This window comes from Hippocampus zosterae, chromosome 2 (assembly GCF_025434085.1).
Source record: "Hippocampus zosterae strain Florida chromosome 2, ASM2543408v3, whole genome shotgun sequence".
NCBI lineage: Eukaryota > Metazoa > Chordata > Actinopteri > Syngnathiformes > Syngnathidae > Hippocampus > Hippocampus zosterae.
In genome coordinates, this window is record NC_067452.1 from 13,239,941 (window position 1) to 13,264,032 (window position 24,092).

A 24,092-nucleotide genomic window follows, 5' to 3' on the forward strand; every position below is an offset into this window, starting at 1 on the left:
TATTCATACTGTACATCTTTTTTTTTAATGGATGCAAAAAAATATGCAATTATAGACATTGTAAGGCGGCTAAATGGTTATAATATGAACACACTTGAATTGAGCATTTGCTCAATTGAGCATATGCAAACTAATTAATTCAACAAACATGATGCCCTCTGGATCATGTAAATAAAGTTTTACAGAACAGAGCTGATCATATGTGCTATTACTGGTTTGAACAATGAATCATAACTTCCATGGAGGCAAATATCGCACGCCGCCTTCAATGCTGTACGGCAATACAACTTCATGCAGTTAATGCCCTAACGACTGATTGGATTAGTATTGATTTGTAGAATCTATAAATATCTTAATTATTTTCTGTTACGCACCCCCCAGCAAGAGGAAAAACAAGTCATGCCCCCCCCACTCTCTGCCGCCACTATAAATAATACATTTGTCTAAAAAAATGTTTATTAGTACACCTTTGAATTACATTGTACCCTTATTAATATTAAAGAAAAGAAAGAAATATAGTTCAACTTACAGCAAAAAATAACTTCATTAACATTGTTTTTAGTCTGTAACAAAAAATATTTGAAGTGCATCAGTTCGCCTGAAATAAAAAAAAAACCTTGTTTAAAATGTCAACACTTTTGACCAATTTATTACACCATTTGATTCTTAAAAATTCAAATTCAGTTCAGCAACATAAACTCAGGAACACAATATCGAAAACAAGTCTACAAACCAAAAATGAATACAATTTGTGCTGATTTTCCCTTTTCTTCTTTTTTTTAAAAAATCATAATGAGGAAGTCAGGATTAATGGACACAATGAGAACGTTTTGCTACAACTTTTCTATCAGCTTCTCGGCGTGATTGAGGAGTAATGTCTTCCAGTGGCGACTTGATTGATTTGGCATCACGTTGTCCGCTGCCAGCATTTTCAGACATTGTTAACATTGGTCTTTTCCCGTCTCCCACTGTAGTCACAGAGTGAAGCCAAGCGCTACATACGCCTCGTCATATTTCATTGTTTTAGCTTTCGGGTGACTTTCTTTTGTCTCATTTTTTTCGTTTCTCTCCACCTTTATTTTCATCACTGTTAAAAACTTTTGACGTTGTCTCGAATGTTTGTTTACTGTGTCCTGTCCTTCATATCGCCTGCTCAGAGCGAAAAAAATAAGGGAAAAAAAAGCATACCATAGAGCGAGTACTCCCTGCGCACTCTCCGACAATGCGAGCGCCACTGCCATTTCCTGGAGTGGAAGTGCAATTACACTTTGTTCTCTTCCACAAAAAAAAAGCATGTTGCCGAAAGTCACACGGCCCTTCCCCATGGCATCGCACCACGCCCCCACTCGGGGAGCGCGCCCCACTATTTGAAAATTATTGAATTAATGAAATCCGTCAAGGAAATCAACGAAGTGTTCATCATTCTGACAGGTCAGGGAATACCTGAAGGCAACTCGCTGCAGTTCTAACAAAGTCGTTTTTTTTTCTTTCCCTTTTTTTCTTGATGATTAACACAATGGGCATCTTGGTAACACATTTCAAAACATAATTGAAAATGTGCTGTCAAAGTATAATATATATTTATTCTTTGCTTCTTGAAAACTGAGGACGTGGAACGGAGGTTTCCGTTTTGAGATTGTGGGAGTTCCCAGTTGCTGTTGAAGGCAGCACAGTTCCCCGTGGAGAAAAGTGAAAGCCAACGCCCCAATGAGTGACAAGACAGCTCCTCTACTCTCCTTTGCTTGACCCGCTCGTCTCGTCCCAACTTTCAATTAGCGAGCAGGGTTTCTTTGTAGCTGCCGTGCTGCTTCCTGGCTGACTTCCACCAGTCTACTTCACCAATACTTGTTTTAGTTTTGTCACTCAGCTAGCACAAAGATAAGCGAGCTTGTGTGCGGGACCAAAGGTGCGCCGTGGGACGTCTTCGCTAAAACTTGCGTCGCCTTTGCTCTACTTTAATTGAAACTACAGTATTCAGAATAAGAATGGCCGATACGTCAGCGTCCAGCTCTGATGCCAGCTGCCTGGAGAAGCTGAAAAGTTACGTGAGGACCCAAAAAGGTTGTATCCTCGCGGCAGAAATAGTAAGTGATTCACCCCGTTGCCTTTCGATCTATGCAGTCACTGTTGGGATCAGATTGGTGACTATTATATGTAACTCTAAGGTCGGATTGAAAACTGTTAGTAATTGTTGGCTTAAGTGCTCTCTGTAACTGTTCGGATCGGATTGTTTACTACATGCCGCCGTATTAGTAAGATGCTTCCTTCCCCATTTAAAATGGAGGAACTATACAAGACATTTTTGGGTGATTGCGGTTGCCACTTGCCGCGTTCTTCGGAACTTCTGCCTTTAACGTTTCGACGTCCTCGAGAAAGCTACAACCTCATGTTACGTGTTTCATCTTTTTATTTATTTTTTTAATGTGCTAGACTTTGTTACAGGGACGCAATTTAACCGCCTAATGCAAGGTCGTCAAAGTCATTTTTGACGCCGTCTCTATGGTAGTTTTCTTTTTGACAGTCACACATTAAAATCTAGCGCTGGACAAGAATTATGAGAGCACTGCAAGACGAACAAAAGAAAAATAAGACTCCTTCAAAATTACTGACGCGTTTTAAGGACCAGTGCTGCTTGCTTTGCTTGTGTCTTAATCATGGAAGTTGACAACAAAAAATGACAAACGCTTTGAGGGTTTTTTTCATGTCAAGGAAGATTGAACTGATTATTTTGCAGTGGCCCATTCATTTTTCCCCAGTGCTGATTATCATCAACTTATCGTCTCACAAGAAAGTGATAGATAATTTTGCGATCAGAATTGTCAGATAATAGCTCGTCCAACTATTGTTGAAGTGATTTGGTAAGAAATGCTTGCGATATATCAGCATGTCCAAAGTGAAGAAATAATATACAATGTTGGTACAGGTGTTACCAAGAAACATGATTTGCATTCATAGGCCACATTGACACCTGTGTGTTATGGAGACATACATTCCCCCCCACCCCCTCACAATTCTTTGCATTCTCTCTGGCATTCTTGGGTTACATTTCACAAAGGATGAAGAATTACCCCACACTTTTATTACTTTGGCTGAACTGCACTTTTAACTCTGCCCTCGTAATGCTGGGCCATTGTTGAGGGCGGCTGTTGTTACGATGATAACCAGGGTGGATCTGGGGCTTTGCAGTGAGCCTTGTGGACTACTAACTGAGTGTGAAGAGTGAAACAAGCGCTCATTCCTAGATCGATTGTTTTCTCTCATGGGTGGAGCAGGGTGGATCCGTGCATGGCAAGCATGCAGTGGAAAGTCTGTTTGTGGATGCTAAAATGTTAATTAGCCAATTTGTGCCTAAGCAATCAAGGGGCTTGCTTTTCAGACACCATCCATCCATCCATTTTTCCAACCGAACATGTCAAGATGACATTAGTGACTTAATCCGCTAATCCTCACAAGGGTCGCGGGCTGGCCGGAGCCTATCCCAGCTGTCTTCGGGCAATAGGCGGGACAGACCTTGAACCGGTTGCCAGCCAATCGACAGGCACACGGAGATGAACAACCATTTGCGCTCACAATCAAGTCAAGTCAAGTACAACTTTATTGTCACAGATGAAATTTCTTCCCTCTTAAACAGACAACATACAACAAGAGGAGCCGCTGCGGGTGCCCGTGCCACCATCAAAAGAAAAGTTTACATAAAAAAACCCCAACACATTAGACAGAGACAATCGTGCAATCTTAATTACTTAACCTGCATACACTTTGTTGTCTGAAGCAGTTACAGATGAAATAGGAGCGAATTAAAGTGTCCTTTTCACCACTGGATCAAAGACGTCATGCTGAAATGTGCACACGTTTGCTACAAGCTAAGATTGAAAGCAACAGCACCCATTAACAAAAAAGAGGTTAGCTCTCTTCTCCTCTCCCATGTAAATCCGCTTCAATTCCAAGCCGCGACTCCTAGTTCCACATACGGATCGGCGCTCTGTGCTGACACTCCTTTCTTCTCATCGTCGGCTCTTCAAGCCATGCACCCATCCAGCCGCAGACTGCCCATCAGCATCGACCTTTTCGCTGAACAAAGTGGAGCTGTGAAAAAAATGCTGCCTATTTCAGGCGCAAAACACAAGTGTCCCGGAGCTATCCAGCAACAACAGTCAAATGGCGCCAACATTCCTCCCAATCAAAATCAGTGCTGGTACACACGTGCCGCCAAGAAGGCGCAACCACCAAGCACAGATTCTTCTTCTTTGACCAATGTCGTGGCTAAAAATGCTTAAAACAGTCCACATCAGGTCCATACGACGTAACAGCAAGACCATGTGACAAACAAAAGACAAAAACAACAAAAAACGCAAAGCTCTGGAAGAGCACTTGCCGAGTGCTGCCTCCTCAGGTGCCATCTTGAGAAAAAATATCAATCACACCTAGGGACAATTTAGAGTGTTCCTTTAACCTGCCATGCATGTTTTTGGTATGTGGGAGGAAACCGGAGTACCCGGAGAAAACAAACAGGCATAGGGAAAACATGCAAACTCCACACAGGAAGGCCAGAGGCTGGAATCAAACCCTGGACCTTTGCACTATTAGGCCAACGTGCTACCCAAAGTTTGATTTTCTGCGATTTGGAAGCCTCATTTTATACTGTACACATACTGATTTGTTTTTTAAATTATCTTTTTTGTTTTTTTAATCATTGAAATTTGGTGGTGTGTCAAACATACTCAACATTTATTTACAAGAAGCCTGATTCTCAAGCTTGTTCAAAGTCAGGGCTGAGCTGCTGTGTGTGTTCATTTGCAAACAAAATTCATCTTATTTTCCCCCTCACTGTGGTAAGCGTGGAATGAAAAGCATGTGGTGCGGGGTTTGAAGGATTACGAACAGAGGTCAAGGGTCTCCACCTGTCACTTGTGCTGCCTCTGCTCTCTCATGTGGCACCAAAGAGCCAAATGCTGAGAACGGTTATGGCACACAGAGGGTCACAACTCAGCTCGGTGTAAAAAGTCTTTCTACTTACCACCTGCTCGGTGCTATGATAGAAAGTGAAAAAGATGGAACTCCTTCACGGAGAGTGATGAGTTCACTTTTCTAGGGTTGCGTATCATCGCCCTTGTTTTGCTGTTGGACTGTCGGCGTTGGTGAGGCTGGATGGATGGCTGCTGAAGTTGAGGATGAGGAGAGAGGAGCGTTGGCACAGAGCACCGATGTGTATTTGGAACCGAGAGTCGCCTCTTGGAATTGAAACGGATTTCCATGGGATAGGAGAAGTGAACCAATCTTTTTCCTCAATGGATGCTGCAGCTTCTTGTTGACTTTGAAACTTAGCTTGTAGCCGATGTGTGCACATTTTGAGCATGACGTCTCTGATCCACTGGTTAAAGGACACTTTGATTTTCTCCTCTTTCATCTCAAACTGCTTCAAACAACAAAGCGTGTGATGGAAAAGTGGTTAGGACTGCACGACTGTCCATGTTTTATATAGGTGTTGTTTATTATTTTACTTTATGTTAACTGTTTTGTTAAGCGCTTTGTTACAGCTGCCGCTGTTGTGAAAGCGCTATATAAATCAGCATGTACTGTATTGTTTGCAACTCATCAGCTTGTCACCACAGCTGTGCAGTCTGATCAGCCATCTCGCGGCGACTTGTTAGTTGCTGGAAATAGAAAGGGAAGAATATGCCTCCTCCAGTGAGAAGTTGCTGATCGTAAAGTGCCCTCCAACACCCGCCTTTCGCTCCCTCCACGCTCATAAGTCAAGTAGCTTCTAAAAGAGGCTCTGAGATGCAGGCGCGCAGTCTTCCTACCGACATTAAAGGCATACATTCCTTGCCGGGTGAGGAGTGAGGGCTGGGGAATAAAGAAGCAGCTCTTGGCAAAGTCAGGAGTCGCACCACTTTTGTTTATTCTGCCCTCATCCAATCATCCATGTGAGTTAAGTGCTCAAGGAAGTAATCTTCAGTGGTGGATGGCCAAGATAGTGTGCATCGTGCAGAACGGATTCAAGAGCCGGATGAAAGATATCACACCCTGTTACTGGGTCTACAAATCAGTGGTGGGTGGACACCATCAGAGGCACTCAAATTTGTTCCACAAAATTGTATTCTTTTATTTTTCTGTGTGCTTTATTTGGTAGTGTTTCTATTGTCTGCACTTCTTCCAGTGTGTCTGGGTGTGGATGTTAGATTTTTGTCCAATCGAATTTCAGCCTCAACTTGCAAATCTAAACCGAAGTGTGGCAGAAGCGCTAACCAAATCCTTTGCCGGACTTCCTCATTGAAACATAACAGAATATATATATATATATATATATATATATATATATATAGTGGAATATCTGTTTCTTGTATTTGTGTGATGTCATAGAGAGGGGAGGAGCCAGGTTGGGGGAATATTGGCTCCGGAAGTGAGTCTGAGTGAGGAGCGTGTGGGCGTGAGTTGTGGCTAACAGCAACTCCTTTGAATGCGTGTGTTTATTACTTATTTTGTTTATTAAAAATGATGAATAATATCAGCGACTGCGAGCATCCTTCTCTCCGCTACTGAAGGGCATTGCAATATATTTTTTGTCGTCTGTGACTCACCGATGGAACGGAACTTTCCATTTTGCGCTGAACATGTGCTGTTCTCTTTAGTGAGCTGCTGTAATGGTTGAAGGGGCGAGGGAGGGGGTGGTACCACCCTATAAGTGACTTCTCTAGTAACCGTTGCTGTTTGAGAAGCAGCCCTTGACTCTCATGTATCTGCTGACTATATTTAGCCCACAATTTACTGCAGCGCCCCTCCGGTCACTGTGAAAAAAAACACGGCTCATTATTCCGATGACGCTTGGATGGACCTTTTCAAACGGGCTCCGTGCCAACAGATGTGCGGCTGCGCTGGCAACATGAAGGTGTCAGCGTTTCTCAGAGGCGCCCTTGTTCCAAGCCGAGCGGCTCGGTCACAGCAGCTCGGAATAGAGCCTCTTTTGTGTGGGGCTGCGTAGGACCTGAAGTACTCCCTGTCCCTCCACTGAGGCAGCCTGTGCCAGTCGGTGAACATCTGAACAAGTGTGGCTGCGTGCGCGTGCAATGCGTACGTGTATGCGTGTGCACATGGCGAGCAGTGGCGGTGCCAAAGTCATTTTGGGATGGCGCATATCACTTAACGTGTGTATTTATATACTAGGGGGTGTAAAGATACATTCTTTGACTGATACGTATTGATATAGGACAGGGTGGGCAAACTGCGGGCCGAATCCGGCCCATTGGTCTTTTTAATCCGGCCCGCCGAAGATTGGTGCACAATTAAGGTTCGATTGCATTCATTTCGTTTTGACTTGTAATGACAGGCATTTCAACACCAGGTGGCGCAGTTACTTGAAGTTGCAGAGCACAGAGAGGGAGGGAAGACGAAGAAAAGGGGAGAGCGTAATGACCGTGGAAGGGAAAGTGATATGTATCTGATTAAACGAAGCGGGTAACAAAGTACGAAACATTCAGGAGACGCCTGGAGTCGGAAAGACTCAAATCTGAGACTTTGAAAAACAAGGAAGCGATTCTTACTCGGTCCGATTCTGGCAATTTCCATGCTTAGAGTGAATTGCTTGTGGCTCGAGTAAATGAACATTTCCTACAATGGTTTGATTGCGATCATGTTAAAAACTGTCCGCAAACTGGACCGCTAATAAGAGAGGAGGCGAGTTCCATAGCGCTAACTTTGAGCATCGAAGACTTCGAAGCGTCCCGAGGCTGGCTTCAAAAGTTCGTTGCACGACATCAGCTGAGCAATGCTGTCATGTGTGGTGATTGAGATGAGGTAAAGTTGGAGACAGTGAGTGAGGAAAGAAAAGCCACGAGGTCTCTTACTCGTCTTATTTTGTAGCAAATAGTCCTAACTTTGTAATATTTTGTATATTTTTTTTATATACCTGTCCTGTCTGTTACAGTTTTTGGGCAATATATTGTTGCACTTGTTGCTTGTGTTGTCACACATGTAGGTTGTTAACATACTTGGACGTTCATGTAGGACATATACAATAGTTGTTTCACTGTTTTTATTTTTTTTAAAAAGTATGTTCACACTTTAATGCTATTGTTCTGTTGATGTTTGGTGTGGACTGTCAACCTATGCATTTTTTTTATATGTACCGTATCTTGTGCTGACCCGGCCCACCTGTCAAATTTTAGAAATCCATGTGCCCCCCCCCCGAGCCAAAATGTTTGCCCACCCCTGATATAGGGTCTAATGGTTCAACATAAAGTGGTATCACTTTTTTTCCACCAATACAATTTGATACAATAACGGCGATTTCGATACAATGTTTTGATACAGTAGCAATGGTTTTTCTGGAAATAAGCCTATGCTAACTCAAGTGAACTCAAAATGAGACGTTTTTTTTCCATCTGATTTTATTTTGAAACCAACTCGGCTTTACTGATTTCAAAATGTACAAAAAACTCTCCCAACAATGATATCGGAGCAAGCTATTTAAAAAAAAAGATTTTTATCAAAGTGCAACAGAACAAGCTAGTTCTCTTTTTAAAAACTAACTTACCTTTTTATCAGAATGAGCTGGTTAAACATTAAAACATCAATGTAAACAAATCCTGTTGATAAAGTGCTTCATATATCTAAACACTATTCAACATTCTCTTCAACAAAATATATACATTATTCAACTTGTATATTTTCACATTATCGTAGTCTGCTGCTGTGCTTCCTCTGTATATCAAATAACTTTTTGCCAAAGGTTTAGATTAATTAAAAATAAAGTTATAATTTTTTGATGCAGACAATGATGCATTGCAGCTTTGAAATGTCACTGATGTATCATCAGACTTTTCTTTATTTACACTGGCAGTATTTTTATTCCATTTAAAGTTAAATTTGCAAACATCACGTGAGCAAACTCAGAAAACAGGTGAGTTGCGAGTTGTCGAGGCCAGAACCCCGAGCAACTGCAGCGTCATTTTCGGGTGACGGCAAGTGGCAAAATTTCAACTATATGAATCTGCACCCGATGAAGAATTCCATTGGGGGGGGAAAAAAACAACAACAAAAAGCATAACATTTTATTTATTGAGGTATAATTTCAGAAAAGCGTTATTTACGGTTGTTTTCCAACACTGTTACCAAATATGACCTTTTGTCTGGAAGGGTTGAAAGTTTACGTACTTGTTTATGGCTTGCTAACATAATATATTTTAAAAAATGTATTGTGTGAGTAAATTTCAAGAACAAAGAATTTAGCTCTGCTCAAGTCATGAAATGGTGACTTTTTAAAAGGCTTATAAGCGTTGGCTCATGTTGTTTGAATGCATGCACCCACGCCTTTTAACAATAGCTCAATTGAAAGCGGGCCAATTGTAGGCAGCCGTCTGTGTGTGAGTTGTGATTATTTTTTTTCCAAACTGGCAGCACTTTCGGGCACGGATTGAAAAGAATGCGGGCCTTCTTTTTCCCTCGTATGGAAAAATATGAGCTTTGACCGAAGATGTGGGTCAGAGTATTCTGAAATATTCTCATGCTTGTGGGAACTCTTCTGACAGAGAGCACGATTCTCAACGTGGGGCGTGCGGGCTTCCTCTGGTAGAACGCCGAAGAATCACTGCATACAGTACACTTCATCTTGAAGAACTTTTTGTTTTAAAACAATTTTTGGCCAACAGTTTTTTGGAACTTTTATGTGGAATTCATTTTTTGAATTTAATCCCTGAGTGTAGTTTATTGTTTTTTTCGTGTTCTAACTACATAATGTTACAATGGCTTATGAGATATTCATTAATTTTTTTGGTATCAAACCTCGACTTGTTGTCGATGAACACTTGTTTAATGTTGCCGTTCTGGTGATACAGTGGTACATTGTTTCTTCTATGACGGTGCTTATAAAGCAACAACTCATCTCAGATCATCTTTCCCAAATTAAGTGAATGGAAATGTCATTAATCCATTCCATCACCAAGCAAAACCCAGACAAAAATTTGTATAACATGTTTCTTAAAATGAAAATGCCGTTTGACGGTTTCATACTTAAAACAGACAGGAATACCATCCTTAAATTGTAATCAAATGAAATGTTTTAGGTTTTATTATTATTATTATTATTATTATTAATTCATTGTGCGCTCCTTCTGTTCTGCGCCCCTCTAACACCAGGGGGCAGTATAATATATAAACCAGAAAGACTGTATCAGCTGTTTAGCAACCTGCTGTAATCATGAGCATAAAGCAGAACACCGGTAAGTTATCAGTTTATATCAATTTTAGGGTCCTGCCATTAGGTGCTATAAGGTGGTACAGTATAGGACAAAATGACCGCCCCCGGAGATAGATGCAAACCAATGAATGAATCTTATTACCGGTAATTCTTATTCCACAAATGCAAGATTAATCAGAATACCGTGGAGGGGCACATACAACATATTATTGCAAAGATAATATTTAGCCTTGATATTCCCTTTAAACCGCTGTAAATTATGCGGTGCAGTTAAATAAAACGTGCAGTACTTTGTGTTTGGTTTGAGAGCAAACAGCTCAAGAATTGTTCTCTGTCTGCCAAACTGAATTGACTTGAGTTGGCTGTCACCATCTAACTCTTCGATCTCAAAAAAATCAGCTCAGCAGCAGCTCACATCTTGACAAATTTGTCGGTTACTTGTAAGCCAAAGTACTGTTCTTGGAGACCCAAGTTTTCTTTATTTTATAAGATTGCACAAAGTGTCCGAACCACTGATGAGTGTGGTCGTCCTTGCCCCACCCCCCACAGCTCATCAGCTTCATCATCATCATCTGCTACGCGGCATCCCGGTATGGAGGCTACTCGGCCGTGGCCATCTGCGAGATGGTCTTCGCCATGGTCTTCTTCGGCATTTTCATGATGGATCTGGACAAGCAGTTCCAGCTAGTCAACTGGATGTGGAGCGTGAGTGCCAAGCATGTGACGCCGTTGCGGTCGGCCTGTGCAAAAAAATCAACTTTCCGCTTTTGCTTTATTGCTCAGGATCTGTTCCGGGCCGGCATCGGCGCACTCCTTTACATCATCACTTCGCTGGTGTGCGTGATTGGAGGAGCTGGCGACGGCGCTCGCATCGCAGGCGGGGTCAGTGAACACAGCGGTTGTCATCCATGCGCACGGTTTCAAACCTTTGCACAATATAAACATTTTCGATTATTGGAAAATATGCTTTGATCCTTGTTTGAGCCCTGCGACATTTTGCGAAAATGAAACGCAGAAAAATTCCTCGATCAAAGATGTCCTTCTCAGTTGTTGGTTTGTTTCGTGTTAAACGGTATTCTGTGCATTTATTCAATGTTTGTCAGCCATAAAGAAAACAATGTTTGCCAAAAGGCGTCCAACCTGTTTAATGGATTGGTTGTGTGACCTCCTGCATCAGGAGGTCACACAACCAATCCATTACTTTCTGACTTTCTGCGAAATCAATTGGTCAGTTTATAGATCATACATCTGTTGTGAATTTTGCCATTCATACGCTTATCATCTACATCAGTGCTGGGCTAAGTATGGCTGCAAACACCCTGCTCTATTTTCTAAATTTTATTGATATTTGAATGATTACAGTGTAATTTTACTCTAATAATACTTTTTACATACGCTTGTGAATCTTTTTTCCCCCCTCACAAAGAGACTGTTTTAAAAATCTTTCCCTTCACCCGGTCAACATACGGTAGATGTAGGGCAATCTTTGTTGTAAAGTCTAAATGAAGATGCAACTTGGACAAAAACATACTGTATATCCTCAAAGAAAATGCCATTTCTACTCTTGCTTTTGCAGCTGATTGACACCAAGGTAAAGTTTTTAGGAGACAAAAAAATAGGCTAGACGACAAGTTGATGGGACTGATTTTAGTACGGTTCTCCTTCTGAAAAATTTCCAGCGCTAGTTCGGCTTTTAAGCCGTGTTTGGTGTTCCAAATAAAATGCGCCCTCGCGTAGCACAATCTGTGGATTGTTCTCTCTTGGGCTCTATGCGCATGGATGGATCCCAGAGCCCATTGGTCGATTTCAATGATTGACCTCTTGTGGTGTCAATTTGATTTCTTTGGTGAATCTTCCGCCGTTTATTTAAATGTTAGGACTCGTTAATATGATATTTTGTGCTGAAGTTACAGTGTAATCAGGCTTGCTGTGAAACATGAAGGTTGATGTCGATCTTAGGAATGTGCGACTTCACTTGATCAGGCCGGTCTGCAGAGGGAGGACGATCACAGAGTAGGAAATAATCAATTATCAGTAAACACAATGACTCACATTTATTTACCTTTGTCTTAGATGTTCTTTTGCATCAAAACTTCAGACAGACTGGCCAGAAATGGCCACGATTACAAAACATCCCATCCACGAATGGCCAATCAGAGAAAGAGGGATTCTCCAAAATGACATCATAAACTCGCTCGTGTTTTCCCACTGTTCTTCAGTCCCTCTCGAAAGATCCTCTGCATTTTGTTGCTCTGAGATGGAGAATCAATTCTTTGTGTTCGGTACTGCTCAGACTGCTGCATTTTTGCCTGTTGGACTTTGGCAACCTTTTGTCATTGAAGTGTTGAAAGGATAGGATGGGACCAACGATTTTGAGCTGGCCTTTCCCAGGGTCCCTGCCAGCCCAAGCTCAGCCTTTCCCTGACATAACACTCTTTTGAAAGCACGCGCTGGCAAAAGTTCTCCCGTACCAAGACTGACTCCCCAGGCAAAAACACACCTGATTCAAATTTGCTAACTTTGTTGTAAAGTGACATTAAAGTCACCTAGTATTCTTTTCATAAAAATTCATTCGTGCAAAAATTCTGGGGGAAAAAAAAGTAAAAAACAACAACAATCCAGCGAGTGATGGTGTGTCACCTGTCTGCAAAGATCGCCACAAGTGCATCAATGTCTCGTTGCTGGACCCAGGGAGTCTTGGATTAGATTTTGCTGTTCAGGATTTCATTTCTCTTCTTTTATTGATTATGGAAATGAGTACAGAATTCAAATTTAGATTGGCCTCTGGGGGGGAATTGAATGAACAACACAAGTACCGTATTTTCACGACTATTCGACGCACCGTACTAATGGCCGCAGTCTCATTAATGGGTGACATTTCTGTATTTTACACATACACAGGACGCACCGTACCAATGGCCGCAGTTTTACAGTGGTAAAACATACGCCAGCTTAAACATACGGAATGCATGCGCGCACTCTAACACGTTAGCTTGAAGCATACGGTAGCATGCCAAGACATACAGATAAGCTAAAAACACGTTTTTAAAAAGGCAACGAAAGCAGAACTGAGTTCGGGTGTATTTTATTTAGCCATCGTACAATGTTCTCACGTTTTTCGATCAATCATCACCCAGAAATCCATCAAAGTCCTCACCCTCTGTATCAGAAGCAGAGGACTGCACATCTCAGTTGTCATTGAATGCATCACATGCTATTGTGAGTTGCTACGCATTGCCGAGCGGAAAGGAGTAGTAGCAACAGCAAAGTCAACATTTCTCTCGTGTGAAGCTTTCCCACATTTGAAAGTAAAGAACAGAGCGAAACATGGTGGCAGCGCGTGTGTGTGTGTGTAGAAAGAATCGAACAATTATGCAAGTACCGTAATCCATCAAAAACGCCGCGTTCCCTCTCGTTGTTGCGTATTGTGGCGTAACTTGCCAAGCGCTGTCTCTCATTCTTTGTAAAGTTGTGTTTACCACCGATCATCCATTGTTCCCATGCCGTTCGCAACTTTACTTTGAACGCCCGGTTGATGCCAATGTCCAGCGGTTGGAGTTCTTTAGTCAAGCCTCCGGGAATAACGGCAAGCTCAGAGTTCATTTGCTTGACTTGTTTTTTCACCGCTGCTGTGAGATGGGCACGCATGCCAAAAGCATAACCGGTGGCTTTAAGTTTGAACAGAGCTTCGTAGGCGTGTCTTTTTGTCGAATTTATTTTCAGGGGTTCTTAGAAACCAAAACCGGAGTTGTTTTGCAACAATGCACATTTGCCACACTCTATACAAGTGTTGGTACTGGCTTGAGGCGTCCCTTTAGCGCGTCCACTTACACGCCCACCCTTCACCATTGGCGGACTAGCTTGCCTGTCCTCTCTCTCCCTCTCTCTCTCTCTCTCTCTCTCTCTCTCTCTCTCTCTCTCTCTCTCTCTCTCTCTCTCTCTCTCTCTCTCTCTCTCTCTCTCTCTCTCTCCCCCTCTCCATATATGTATATATACACGCCCACCCTTCCCTGATTGGCCGACTTCTTTCCCGCATGCCTGGCCACAGTCACTTCCGCCTTTTCTCTATATAAACAGCGTGTCGGCCGTCAGTCAGATTTTGGAACTCAGCGCATATAAAGGACGCTCCGCACCATAAGGCGTCCTGTCCATTTTGGAGAAAATTTAAGACTTTTAATGGCGCCTTATAGTCGTGAAAATACGGTACTTGTAATTCACTCCTTGCTTTCAAAATAATTTCCCAACAATAAATACAAAATCCAATTCGATTGATTAGTATGCTCACCCCTAGTAGGCGGTTTTTATTTTATTTTTTTTAAAGCGTCAGTGTAGATTCTGAGTGTTAGATTACACTCACCAAGACATGTTAAAAGGTCTGACATAACACTTACAGTAGGTCCTCCCTGTCATGGATCTGTTTGTGACCAACAGGTGGCACTGTAGAGCTCCAACTGCAGCTGCACGCCTGTTGGTCATTGTCATTAGTTGCCACTTTAAAAGACTATGTCCGACCACTCAGTGCCGGGTCATTGTTGCTGTGTGCACGTGCCATGTTTTGTTTTCAGTCTTAGTTTTTTTTTTGCTACTTTGGTTCCTGAGATTCTCTGGACTTTATTTGAGTGAGTTTTTTGAGTTAGTTTCTCCTGTGTACTCCTGTTTGCATTTTTTTTGTTAAATACATCTTGGTCACCCCTCCGTGAGTCGTCACCTTACCGTGGTGGAGGGGTTTGTGTGTCCCAATGATCCTAGAAGCTAAGTTGTCTGGGGCTTTATGCCCCTGGCAGGGTCACCCATGGCAAACAGGTTCTAGGTGAGGGGCCAGACAAAGCACGGCTCAAAGACCCCAATGATGATCGAAATAAATGGATCTAGGTTTCCCTTGCCCGGACGCGGGTCACCGGGGCCCCCCTCTGGAGCCAGGCCTGGAGGTGGGGCTCGTTGGCAGGCGCCTGGTGGCCGGGCTTACACCCATGGGGCCCGGCCGAGCACAGCCCGAAGAGGCAACGTGGGTCCCCCTTCCCATGGGCTCACCACCCATGAGAGGGGCCAAAGGGGTCGGGTGCAATGTGAGCTGGGCGGGGACCCTGGCGGTCCGATCCTCGGCTACAGAAGCTAGCTCTTGGGACATGGAATGTCACCTCTCTGGCAGGGAAGGAGCCCGAGCTGGTGTGTGAGGCAGAGAATTTCCGACTGGATATAGTCGGACTTGCCTCCACACACAGCCTGGGTTCTGGTACCAGTTCTCTCGAGAGGGGTTGGACTCTTTTCCACTCTGGAGTTGCTCACGGTGAGAGGCGCAGAGCAGGTGTGGGCATACTCATTGCCCCCCCGGCTCAGTGCCTGTACATTGGGGTTCACACCGGTCGACGAGAGGGTTGCCTCCCTCCGCCTTTGGGTGGGTGGACGTGTCCTGACTGTTGTTTGTGCATATGGACCAAACAGCAGCTCAGCATACCCACCCTTTTTGGAGTCCTTGGAGGGTGTGCTGGAGAGTACTCCTGCTGGGGACTCCCTTGTTCTGCTGGGGGACTTCAATGCTCATGTGGGCAATGACAGTGATACCTGGAGGGGTGTGATTGGGAGGAACGGCCCCCGCGATCAGAACCCGAGTGGTGTTTTGTTATTGGACTTCTGTGCTCGTCACGGATTGTTCAAACATAAGGGTGTCCATATGTGCGCTTGGCACCAGGACACCATAGGCCGCAGTTCGATGATCTACTTTGTAGTTGTATCATCGGATTTGCGGCCGCATGTTCTGGACACTCGGGTGAAGAGAGGGGCGGAGCTGTCAACTGATCACCATCTGGTGGTGAGTAGGCTCCGATGGCGGGGGAAGATGCCGGTCCGTCCTGGCAGACCCAAACGTATAGTGAGGGTTTGTTGGGAGCGTCTGGCGGAATCCCCTGTCAGAAGGAGTTTCAACTACCACCTCCGACAGAGCTTTTCCCATGTTCCGGGGGAGGCGGGGGACATTGAGCCCGAGTGGACCATGTTCCGTTCCTCTATTGTTGAGGCGGCCAATCTGAGTTGTGGCCGTAAGGTGGTTGGTGCCTGTCGTGGCGGCAATCCCCGTACTCGCTGGTGGACACCAGCAGTAAGGGATGCCGTCAAGCTGAAGGAGTCCTATCGAGCCTTTATGGCCTGTGGGACCCCAGAGGCAGCTGACGGGTATCGACTGGCCAAGCGGACCGCGGCTTCGTGGTCGCCGAGGCAAAAACCCGAGCGTGGGAAGAGTTCGGTGAGGCCATGGAAGCCGACTTCCGGACGGGACCAGGAAATTCTGGTCCACCATCCGACGTCTCGGGAGGGGGAAGCAGTGCACCACTAACACTGTGTACAGTGGGGATGGGGCGCTGCTGACTTCGACTCGGGACGTTGTGAACCGGTGGGCAGAGTACTTCGAAGAACTCAACTCCACCAACACGCCTTCCTTGGAGGAAGCAGAGCCTGGGGACTCTGAGGTGGGCTCTCCTATCTCTGTGGTTGAAGTCACCGATGTGGTTAAAAAGCTCCTCGGTGGCAAGGCCCCAGGGGTGGATGAGATCCGCCCGGAGTTCCTGAAGGCTCTGGATTGGCAGACCGGGGTGGTAGTCCCTCTTTTTAAAAAGGGGGGCCGGAGAGTGTGTTCCAACTACAGAGGGATCACACTCCTCAGCCTCCCTGGTAAGGTCTATTCAGGGGTGCTGGAGAGGAGGGTCCGTCAGGAAGTCGAGCCTCAGATTGAGGAGGAGCAGTGTGGTTTTCGTCCCAGCCGTGGAACAGTGGACCAGCTCTACACCCTTAGCAGGGTCCTTGAGGGTATGTGGGAATTCGCCCAACCAGTCTACATGTGTTTTGTGGACTTGTATTGGTCTGTCGTGGTGAAGAAGGAGCTGAGCCAAAGGGGGAAGCTCTCAATTTACCGGTCGATCTACGTCCCAACCCTCACCTATGGTCACGAGCTATGGGTCGTGACCGAAAGAACGAGATCCCGGATACAAGCGGCTGAAATGAGTTTTCTCCGCAGGGTGTCCGGGCTCTCCCTTAGAGATAAGGTGAGAAGCTCAGTCATCCGGGAGGGGCTCAGAGTCCAGCCGCTTCTCCTCCACATCGAGAGGAGCCAGATGAAGTGGCTTGGGCATCTGATTCGGATGCCTCCTGAGCGCCACCCCGGTGAGGTGTTCCGGTCATGTCCCACCGGGAGGAGACCCAGAGGAAGACCCAGGACACGCTGGAGAGACTATGTCACCCAGCTTGCCTGGGAACGACTCGGGATCCCCCAGGGAGAGCTGGAAGAAGTAGCTAGGGAAAGGGAAGTCTGGGCTTCCCTGCTAAAGCTGTTGCCCCCGCGACCCGGCCCCGGATAAGCGGTAGATAATGGATGGATGGATGGACATCTTGGTCACTCCACTTTGTGCCTCCCTGCTTTTTGGGGTCCTCCCAACAACTACCACCATGCAAAACATGACACTTCCTTTCTGAATGAATACAGAATGGGAACTAAATAATGGTCACATAATTGACAGCTGCATGTTTCGGTCTGCCATTTCGGAATTGAATTGAATAATGTTTGGCTGTGTCATAAACAGCCTGTTACTCAACTCCTGGTTTTTTAAAGGTGTAAACTGTTTGCCTGAATTATTTGTTGCACAGGGAAGGTTTTAATGCCTTTCATTATTCCGTAACTATGGCAGCATCATTTGTGCATGCTAGTACACTCTACCTTTCCCAGCCCTGACATGTTGAATACAAATGCAGGCTAGGTACAACGCTTGTCTTGACATTTGTCAGGGTGATTAAATGGGCGGGTTGCTGCACATGACTCACTGTCATGGCAATGAAGTAATAACCCAAGCGAGTATTTCAACGAAGCTCAGCAGCTGTTTAAAAAAAAAAACACACACAGCCAAGCTTTTGTCGCAAGTGTAACAACACCGACAAACAAGCTTTGGTCCTGTGTGCGTAAAGACTTGAGCTCGGCCTTCACGATGAAGAATGCAATGAGCAGTGAAGATGTTTGGTTTTGGTTTGGTTTGTTTATTGAACATAAAACATATACAGTAATAATTTGACAGAAAATAAGGTAGATAAAAAAGTAAAAGAAAGAAATCAGTCTTCATTCAACACAGTTATTATGTTCAAGGGAGTAGGATGAAGTAAAAAAACTTATCTAGTCCTACCCCGTTATGTGTTTATATCTACTAAATCATTTTTATATCAATCAGAAAAGAAAAAGTAATAAGAAGTCTCCATTAAGGCTCATACTTTACCCTTAACCGTGATATTTTCACAACTTTTGGTTTGTATCGGGATTATATACATCCTCACCCTGGCACTCTTGTGTCAATTTTCTCTTGTATTCATAATGGATATTGCAATACCTTTCTCTATTTATCAACTTAGTTCTGATTTATCATTATATTTAATGTTTAGAATTTATCATTTTAACTCTGATTGGTGTAGGTTGGTTGTACTATTTTTTTGAATTTGTTTTTGAACTCAGCAAGCGATTTACTCATTTTTAGGTCCGTTTCGAGATTATTCCACAGATTAACACCTTTGCTAGATACACTTCTTTGCTTGATGTTTGTTCTTGTTTTGAGTTTTTTGAATAAGTTGGTACCTCTTAATTCATAGTTGCTTTCTCGAATTTCAAAAAACTTCTGAATGTTTTGGCAGAGCAGGTTATTGTGTGCTTTGTACATTAATTGGGCGATTTTAAAGTCAACCAGGTCATAAAATTTCATCGTATTTAATTTAATAAATAGTGGATTTGTGGGTTCCGTATATTTTGATCTATTAATAATTCGAATTGCTTTTTTTTGTAGTTTGAGAATAGGGAGTGTGTTTGTTTTGCAGGCATTTCCCCATATTTCCACACAGTAGGTCATGTATGGTAATAATAATGAAGTGTATAATGTGTACAAGGATCTCTTATTTAGCACTTCCTTGGTTTTGTAGAGGATCCCTACGGTCTTGGCTATTTTTCTTTTTACGTTATCGATATGTGGTTTCCAACATAGTTTTGAGTCTATTACTAATCCGAGAAACTTGGTTTCATACGCTCTTTCTATTTCAATTGAGTTTACCATAATTTTAGCTTGGTGTTTGATTGGTCTTGTGCCAAAAACAATTGACTTCGATTTTTTCAGGTTAAGTGACAATTTATTTCTGTCGAACCAGTTTTTTAATTTGTTTAATTCGTTTTCTACGGTTGTCAGGAGCTGTTTCAGATTTATTCCAGAACAGTAGAAAGTTGTATCATCAGCAAATAGGACACATTTAAATAGTTTTGAGACCTTGCAGATATCATTTATATATAAGATGAATAGTTTTGGACCAAGCACTGACCCCTGAGGTACTCCGTGAGTGATTTTCAGTTGATTCGTTTTTTTATTGTTGAGTTGCACGTACTGATATCTGTTTTCTAAATAACTTTTTATCCATTTATAAGCTACACCTCTAATGCCATATCTTTCTAGTTTTTTCAATAATATACTGTGATCTATTGTGTCAAAAGCTTTTTTTAGATCTAGGAAAACCCCAACAGTAAATTCTTTGTTGTCTATATTAGTGGCTATTGCTTCCACAAACTCCATATCTGCCAATGAGGTGGTCCGTTTTTCCCTGAAGCCATATTGATTCTCACTTAACAGCGCATGCTTTTGTATAAAACTATCAAGTCTGCGAGAAAATAGTTTTTCTAATATTTTTGAAAATTGTGGTAGTGGTACTATTTACTGTGACTCCTGTAAAATTGTGAGTCATTATTCCCCCCTCCAATGAAAGTCTTTTAAAAGATGAACCCCAAACATTCTAATATGACCGTCACAACTTTGGGGTCTGCCAGCCCTCCCTCAAACATAACCATTTGATTCTGCTGGCCTCTTAACGGGAACACGTGAATGGGAGCAGAAAACTCCCTCAACTGGATGCCACTTTGTTTTCAAATCTCGAAATGGAGTTGCTTGGCATTCAACACAGCATGAGACTCTACCCTTGTTTTTTGTGTATTTCTATATGTTCAATCGCTGAATGTTTATGGTTTGATTTGTATTTTTGTCCAGCACTAGTTTTGTTGAGGTTGTTTTTAGAACGCTCCATGAATAAAATTAAGAGTTGAGTCATCATATCATTTCAAACTCATTTTACAACATTGCCCTTCACATTAAATAAATTGCAGATTGGATTTTGAAAAAAGAAATCGAGGAGAGTTACAAGCAGCTATAAAGGGCCATTGGAGCCCTGGCAATGTTGACACACTGGAATTAGAATTTTTTAAAAATGATGGACATGAGATTGAAGGAAACATTGGTAAAATATGAATTCTATAAAATGCCTCTTGGCGCCCAATTCCAAAATGGTGGGCTTCCAGTTTAGGTTTAGCTCTGAAATACTTTATTTGTTGGCCTTGGGCTGTTGGATACTTCGCTCAATGTTCACAGATCTAGGTGAAACATGTGTACAACCGGGGATACTTGGTTAAATATCTGTCCAGGGCGCTCTGAGGCTGTAGGGCCATTTTTTGAAGCTCGCACAAGAAATCTCAAAAATATGAATTTTTACAGTAGGTCTGATGTGTGTGCAAAGTTTCGGGTTTTTGGGGGGATTTTTTTGCCCAGGTTTAAACCCTCAAAAATCAGTATCGTTTTTCTTTGCGAACAGCATATCGCCATGGCAACAGCATGCAACAAAATAAAAGGTTTCAGTAACTTTTCATCTTAAACGTGTTTAGATGAAACATTCAAAGTTTAAAGATGATCATATGAATCACAGCAGTCGCTGCTCAGTCCTCTCCGCCCACCCAAAAAATGCACCAGAAGAGTGCATGCTTGTCTCCTGAGCAATGCGAAAAATAGCAAATGTCAAGCAATGAGTCTGCCGTATGTTTGTTGGTTTGTTTGTTTTAAATATATACCAGTAGCCAATCAGCAGTGCAAAAACAAACGCATGAAGTGAAAACTCTCCATAACTCCCATGTCCTAAACCTGGCTCCTCCCTTGATGTACAAAGATCTAAAACGGTATCAATTTCGCATACTTCCTTTGATGGTACTTGCAACTTACATTACAGAAAGAGCACAAAAATACGTCAGAAATTGGTGAATTTCAAAATGGCAAACCGCAAATAGATGGAGGTTGATGGTTTTTGTGGGGAGGGGGTGTTTATGTTTTTTCAATTAAATGAATGCATTTTTCTTTTTCAGGTTTTTGGATTGATTGCCGGTCTGCTGTTCGCCTACGACACATATACAATCTTCTTGCAAATCAAGAGCACTCGGCAGCACACTGCAGCCGCCACCGGTGAGCGGGAGCGTCATTCATTTTGAAACTCTTATCCCTGGATTTGCACTCAATGGTTAATGCAAACTGTACGTATTTAACACTATCAGATTCAGGCCTCATGGATAAAAATGTGGATCAAAGCGAATGCCAATGTGATTGCAGTGTAAAACGACTGATTGGACCGACTCTGTCAACGTCTCATTGAATTAGCACCGTGATTGTTCTTGTTGGCATTCTGACATTGTCCACAGTACGGACAAAGCTCTACCACTATTAGCGAAAATATGGGAGTAAATTAACCTCCCTTCTCCCATAAGGTTTGTAATTGCCAATACAATATATCTTGATTTATATCGTGCTTTCACAACAGCTCTAACAAAGCGATTTGCAAAAACATCCATCCATTTTCTGATCTGCTTATCCTCACAAGGATCCCAGCTGTCTTTCATCATCATCATCATCATCATCATCATTTATTAGCTATATATGTATACACATAACAGAATTCAACAGGTGCGGACGCATGCATAAATTGCTAGGATCTGTCTTTGGCCACTAGACCCTGAAATGGATGCCAGCCAATTGCAGGGCACACCTCGACAAACAATCATTCGCACTCAGAATCACAGCTCGGGACAATTTAAAGTGTTAAATCAGCCTGCCATACATGTTTGTGAAATGTGGGAGGAAAACGCAGTACCCGGAGAAAACTCACGCAGGCACACAGGAAAGCCGGACCTGGAATCGAACCTTGCACCTCTGCACTGTGAGGCCGACGTGCTAACCACTCGACCACCAGGTCGCCTTGCATAGCATTTCACATGAAATAAAAATAATGCAACAGAACACATCACACGAAACATGGCAAATACTACAGTCGTAACAACTATTCCTGCATACGACTTGTTTGAAGCAGTTATAGATGGTTATTTGCTCTTTTTTGGGCGGAGGGGGCCAAAAAAAAAAAATCATTTAATTATTTATTTTAGGAAATCATTCGGACAGTCACTTATTTATGGTTCTTTGCTGTTGCGAATAGCAGTGATATACTGTACCACGTTTAGTCATAATTACCAGTGGAATTGTTTTTTTTTGGGGGGGGGGGGGGTCTGAACCTTTCAACCAAGATTTGCACAACCTGTTTAGGAGAAAGCAACTTATTCAAATGAAACAAATATTTATCCATCATCACTACCTATACATGTCAGATTTATCCATAGCTTTTAATTGGCCCATGTTGAAGTTAGACAGGATTAACTGGTGTACTGTACTTAAAATAATGTGTCTTTTATAATCCATCCAGTCATCTGATATACTTATAAAGGAGGAAAATAATTGGCAATTATGTCATTTATGACGGACTCCGGTTTTAGAACCATTGCGTTTGATGTATGTGCATGTTTCATATGTCTTGATACATGCCACTTAAAAATATCTATACATGCTCATGAACGGTAAATGGATATGGCACTAAAATGTCAAGTAGATAGACCTATGTAGTGTAAATCCAGCATATGAATATTCCCCTAAAAATGTATGTGTCATAATATATCTTATTTCACTTTTTGTTTTTCTTAGATGACAGAGTCTGAGCATGCCAACGTGCGTGTGCCTCTGTTGAGCTTTCAGCAGAACAACAAGAGGAAGGCAGAAGAGGGGGGGGGACAATGGACATTCAAAGGAACAGGTCAAAGTTCAAACCCGTGTCAACAACTGAATTTTTTTTTTTAATGTGCAACCCACGCCTCAGTGGAGAATGACCATGGCGATGACGCGACGACACACGCCTGTGCCCACACATCAACTGCGGCAGGAACGTCCGTTGCAAGCCCAAAGTTCAACATTGTATCATCAGCTAAAAAGGGAAACGTAATTGATAGGCCGTGTCGAAGGACGGCCCCAGCTGTCCTCCAGCCCGTCTCCTCAATTTCCACTTTTAATGGTCTACTGTAGTTAGTAGTAGCCATTTTTTAACTGTGTATGGTTGCCTTAACCATTATTTAACCTCATAATGACCAGCTTTGTGTGTTTTGAGTTTTTTTGCTCTTTTTTTTTTTTTTTACACATGAGTCATTCAGTCTGTTCATAATTGATGTCCTTCACTGTGTGTCCAAGTGCCTGTATGGTCATTTGAGATTCCACAATCTGAAACACTTGAAGTCATCTACCTGCTTGGGTCAAGTAATTTTTATTTCAGCCATTTGATCTTTTTTATTTGAACTGCTGACAGCGACTCACCATAAAATATCATTCTTGTGTGACATAGTGTTACTGCGTGGTTCCGTGTTATCATAAACATCCCTTGTGTTAATCGCAAACACGTTTGAATCCAGTCCAGCTCCGTAACCTTGAGTTCTTTATATATATAAATTAGTGGGTGTATGTATGTCTGATTTCATTAATATTTTTTTTTGCAATTTCCTCAACTTCAACTTCCTGGTTGTCAGTTTGTCAAAAAAAAAAGCAAAAATTAAAACACTCATTTTTCTTTCTAATGTGCTTTACAAATGAAATTTCACAGTCTGAAGCAACTTTAGCTTTGGGAAATAAAAGCCATTGTTTCAAGTACTCTTTCACTGTCCTTTTTAAAATTCGGATCTGAAAGTATAAGACACCGTGATGTATCTTGCAAT

The 24,092-nt window shown here is 42.8% G+C and overlaps 1 protein-coding gene across 1 annotated transcript; it reads left to right on the forward strand.

Annotated features, from left to right (window-relative positions):
• Window positions 1-1,654: 1,654 nt before the first annotated feature.
• plp2b (proteolipid protein 2b) lies at window positions 1,655-24,027 on the forward strand. Its single transcript, XM_052058235.1, has 5 exons — window positions 1,655-2,084; window positions 10,745-10,900; window positions 10,979-11,077; window positions 21,381-21,477; window positions 23,038-24,027. The coding sequence occupies exons 1-5, from the start codon at window positions 1,986-1,988 to the stop codon at window positions 23,049-23,051; spliced, it is 465 nt and encodes a 154-aa protein (XP_051914195.1). The 5' UTR covers window positions 1,655-1,985; the 3' UTR covers window positions 23,052-24,027.
• Window positions 24,028-24,092: the final 65 nt, after the last annotated feature.

Coding starts and splice junctions, on each gene's coding strand:
- plp2b (XM_052058235.1), top strand. CDS start 1,986: ATGGCCGATACGTCAGCGTCCAGCTCTGATGCCAGCTGCCTGGAGAAG. Junction 10,901..10,978: donor TAGTCAACTGGATGTGGAGC/GTGAGTGCCAAG, acceptor TTTATTGCTCAG/GATCTGTTCCGGGCCGGCAT. Junction 11,078..21,380: donor GCGCTCGCATCGCAGGCGGG/GTCAGTGAACAC, acceptor TTTCTTTTTCAG/GTTTTTGGATTGATTGCCGG.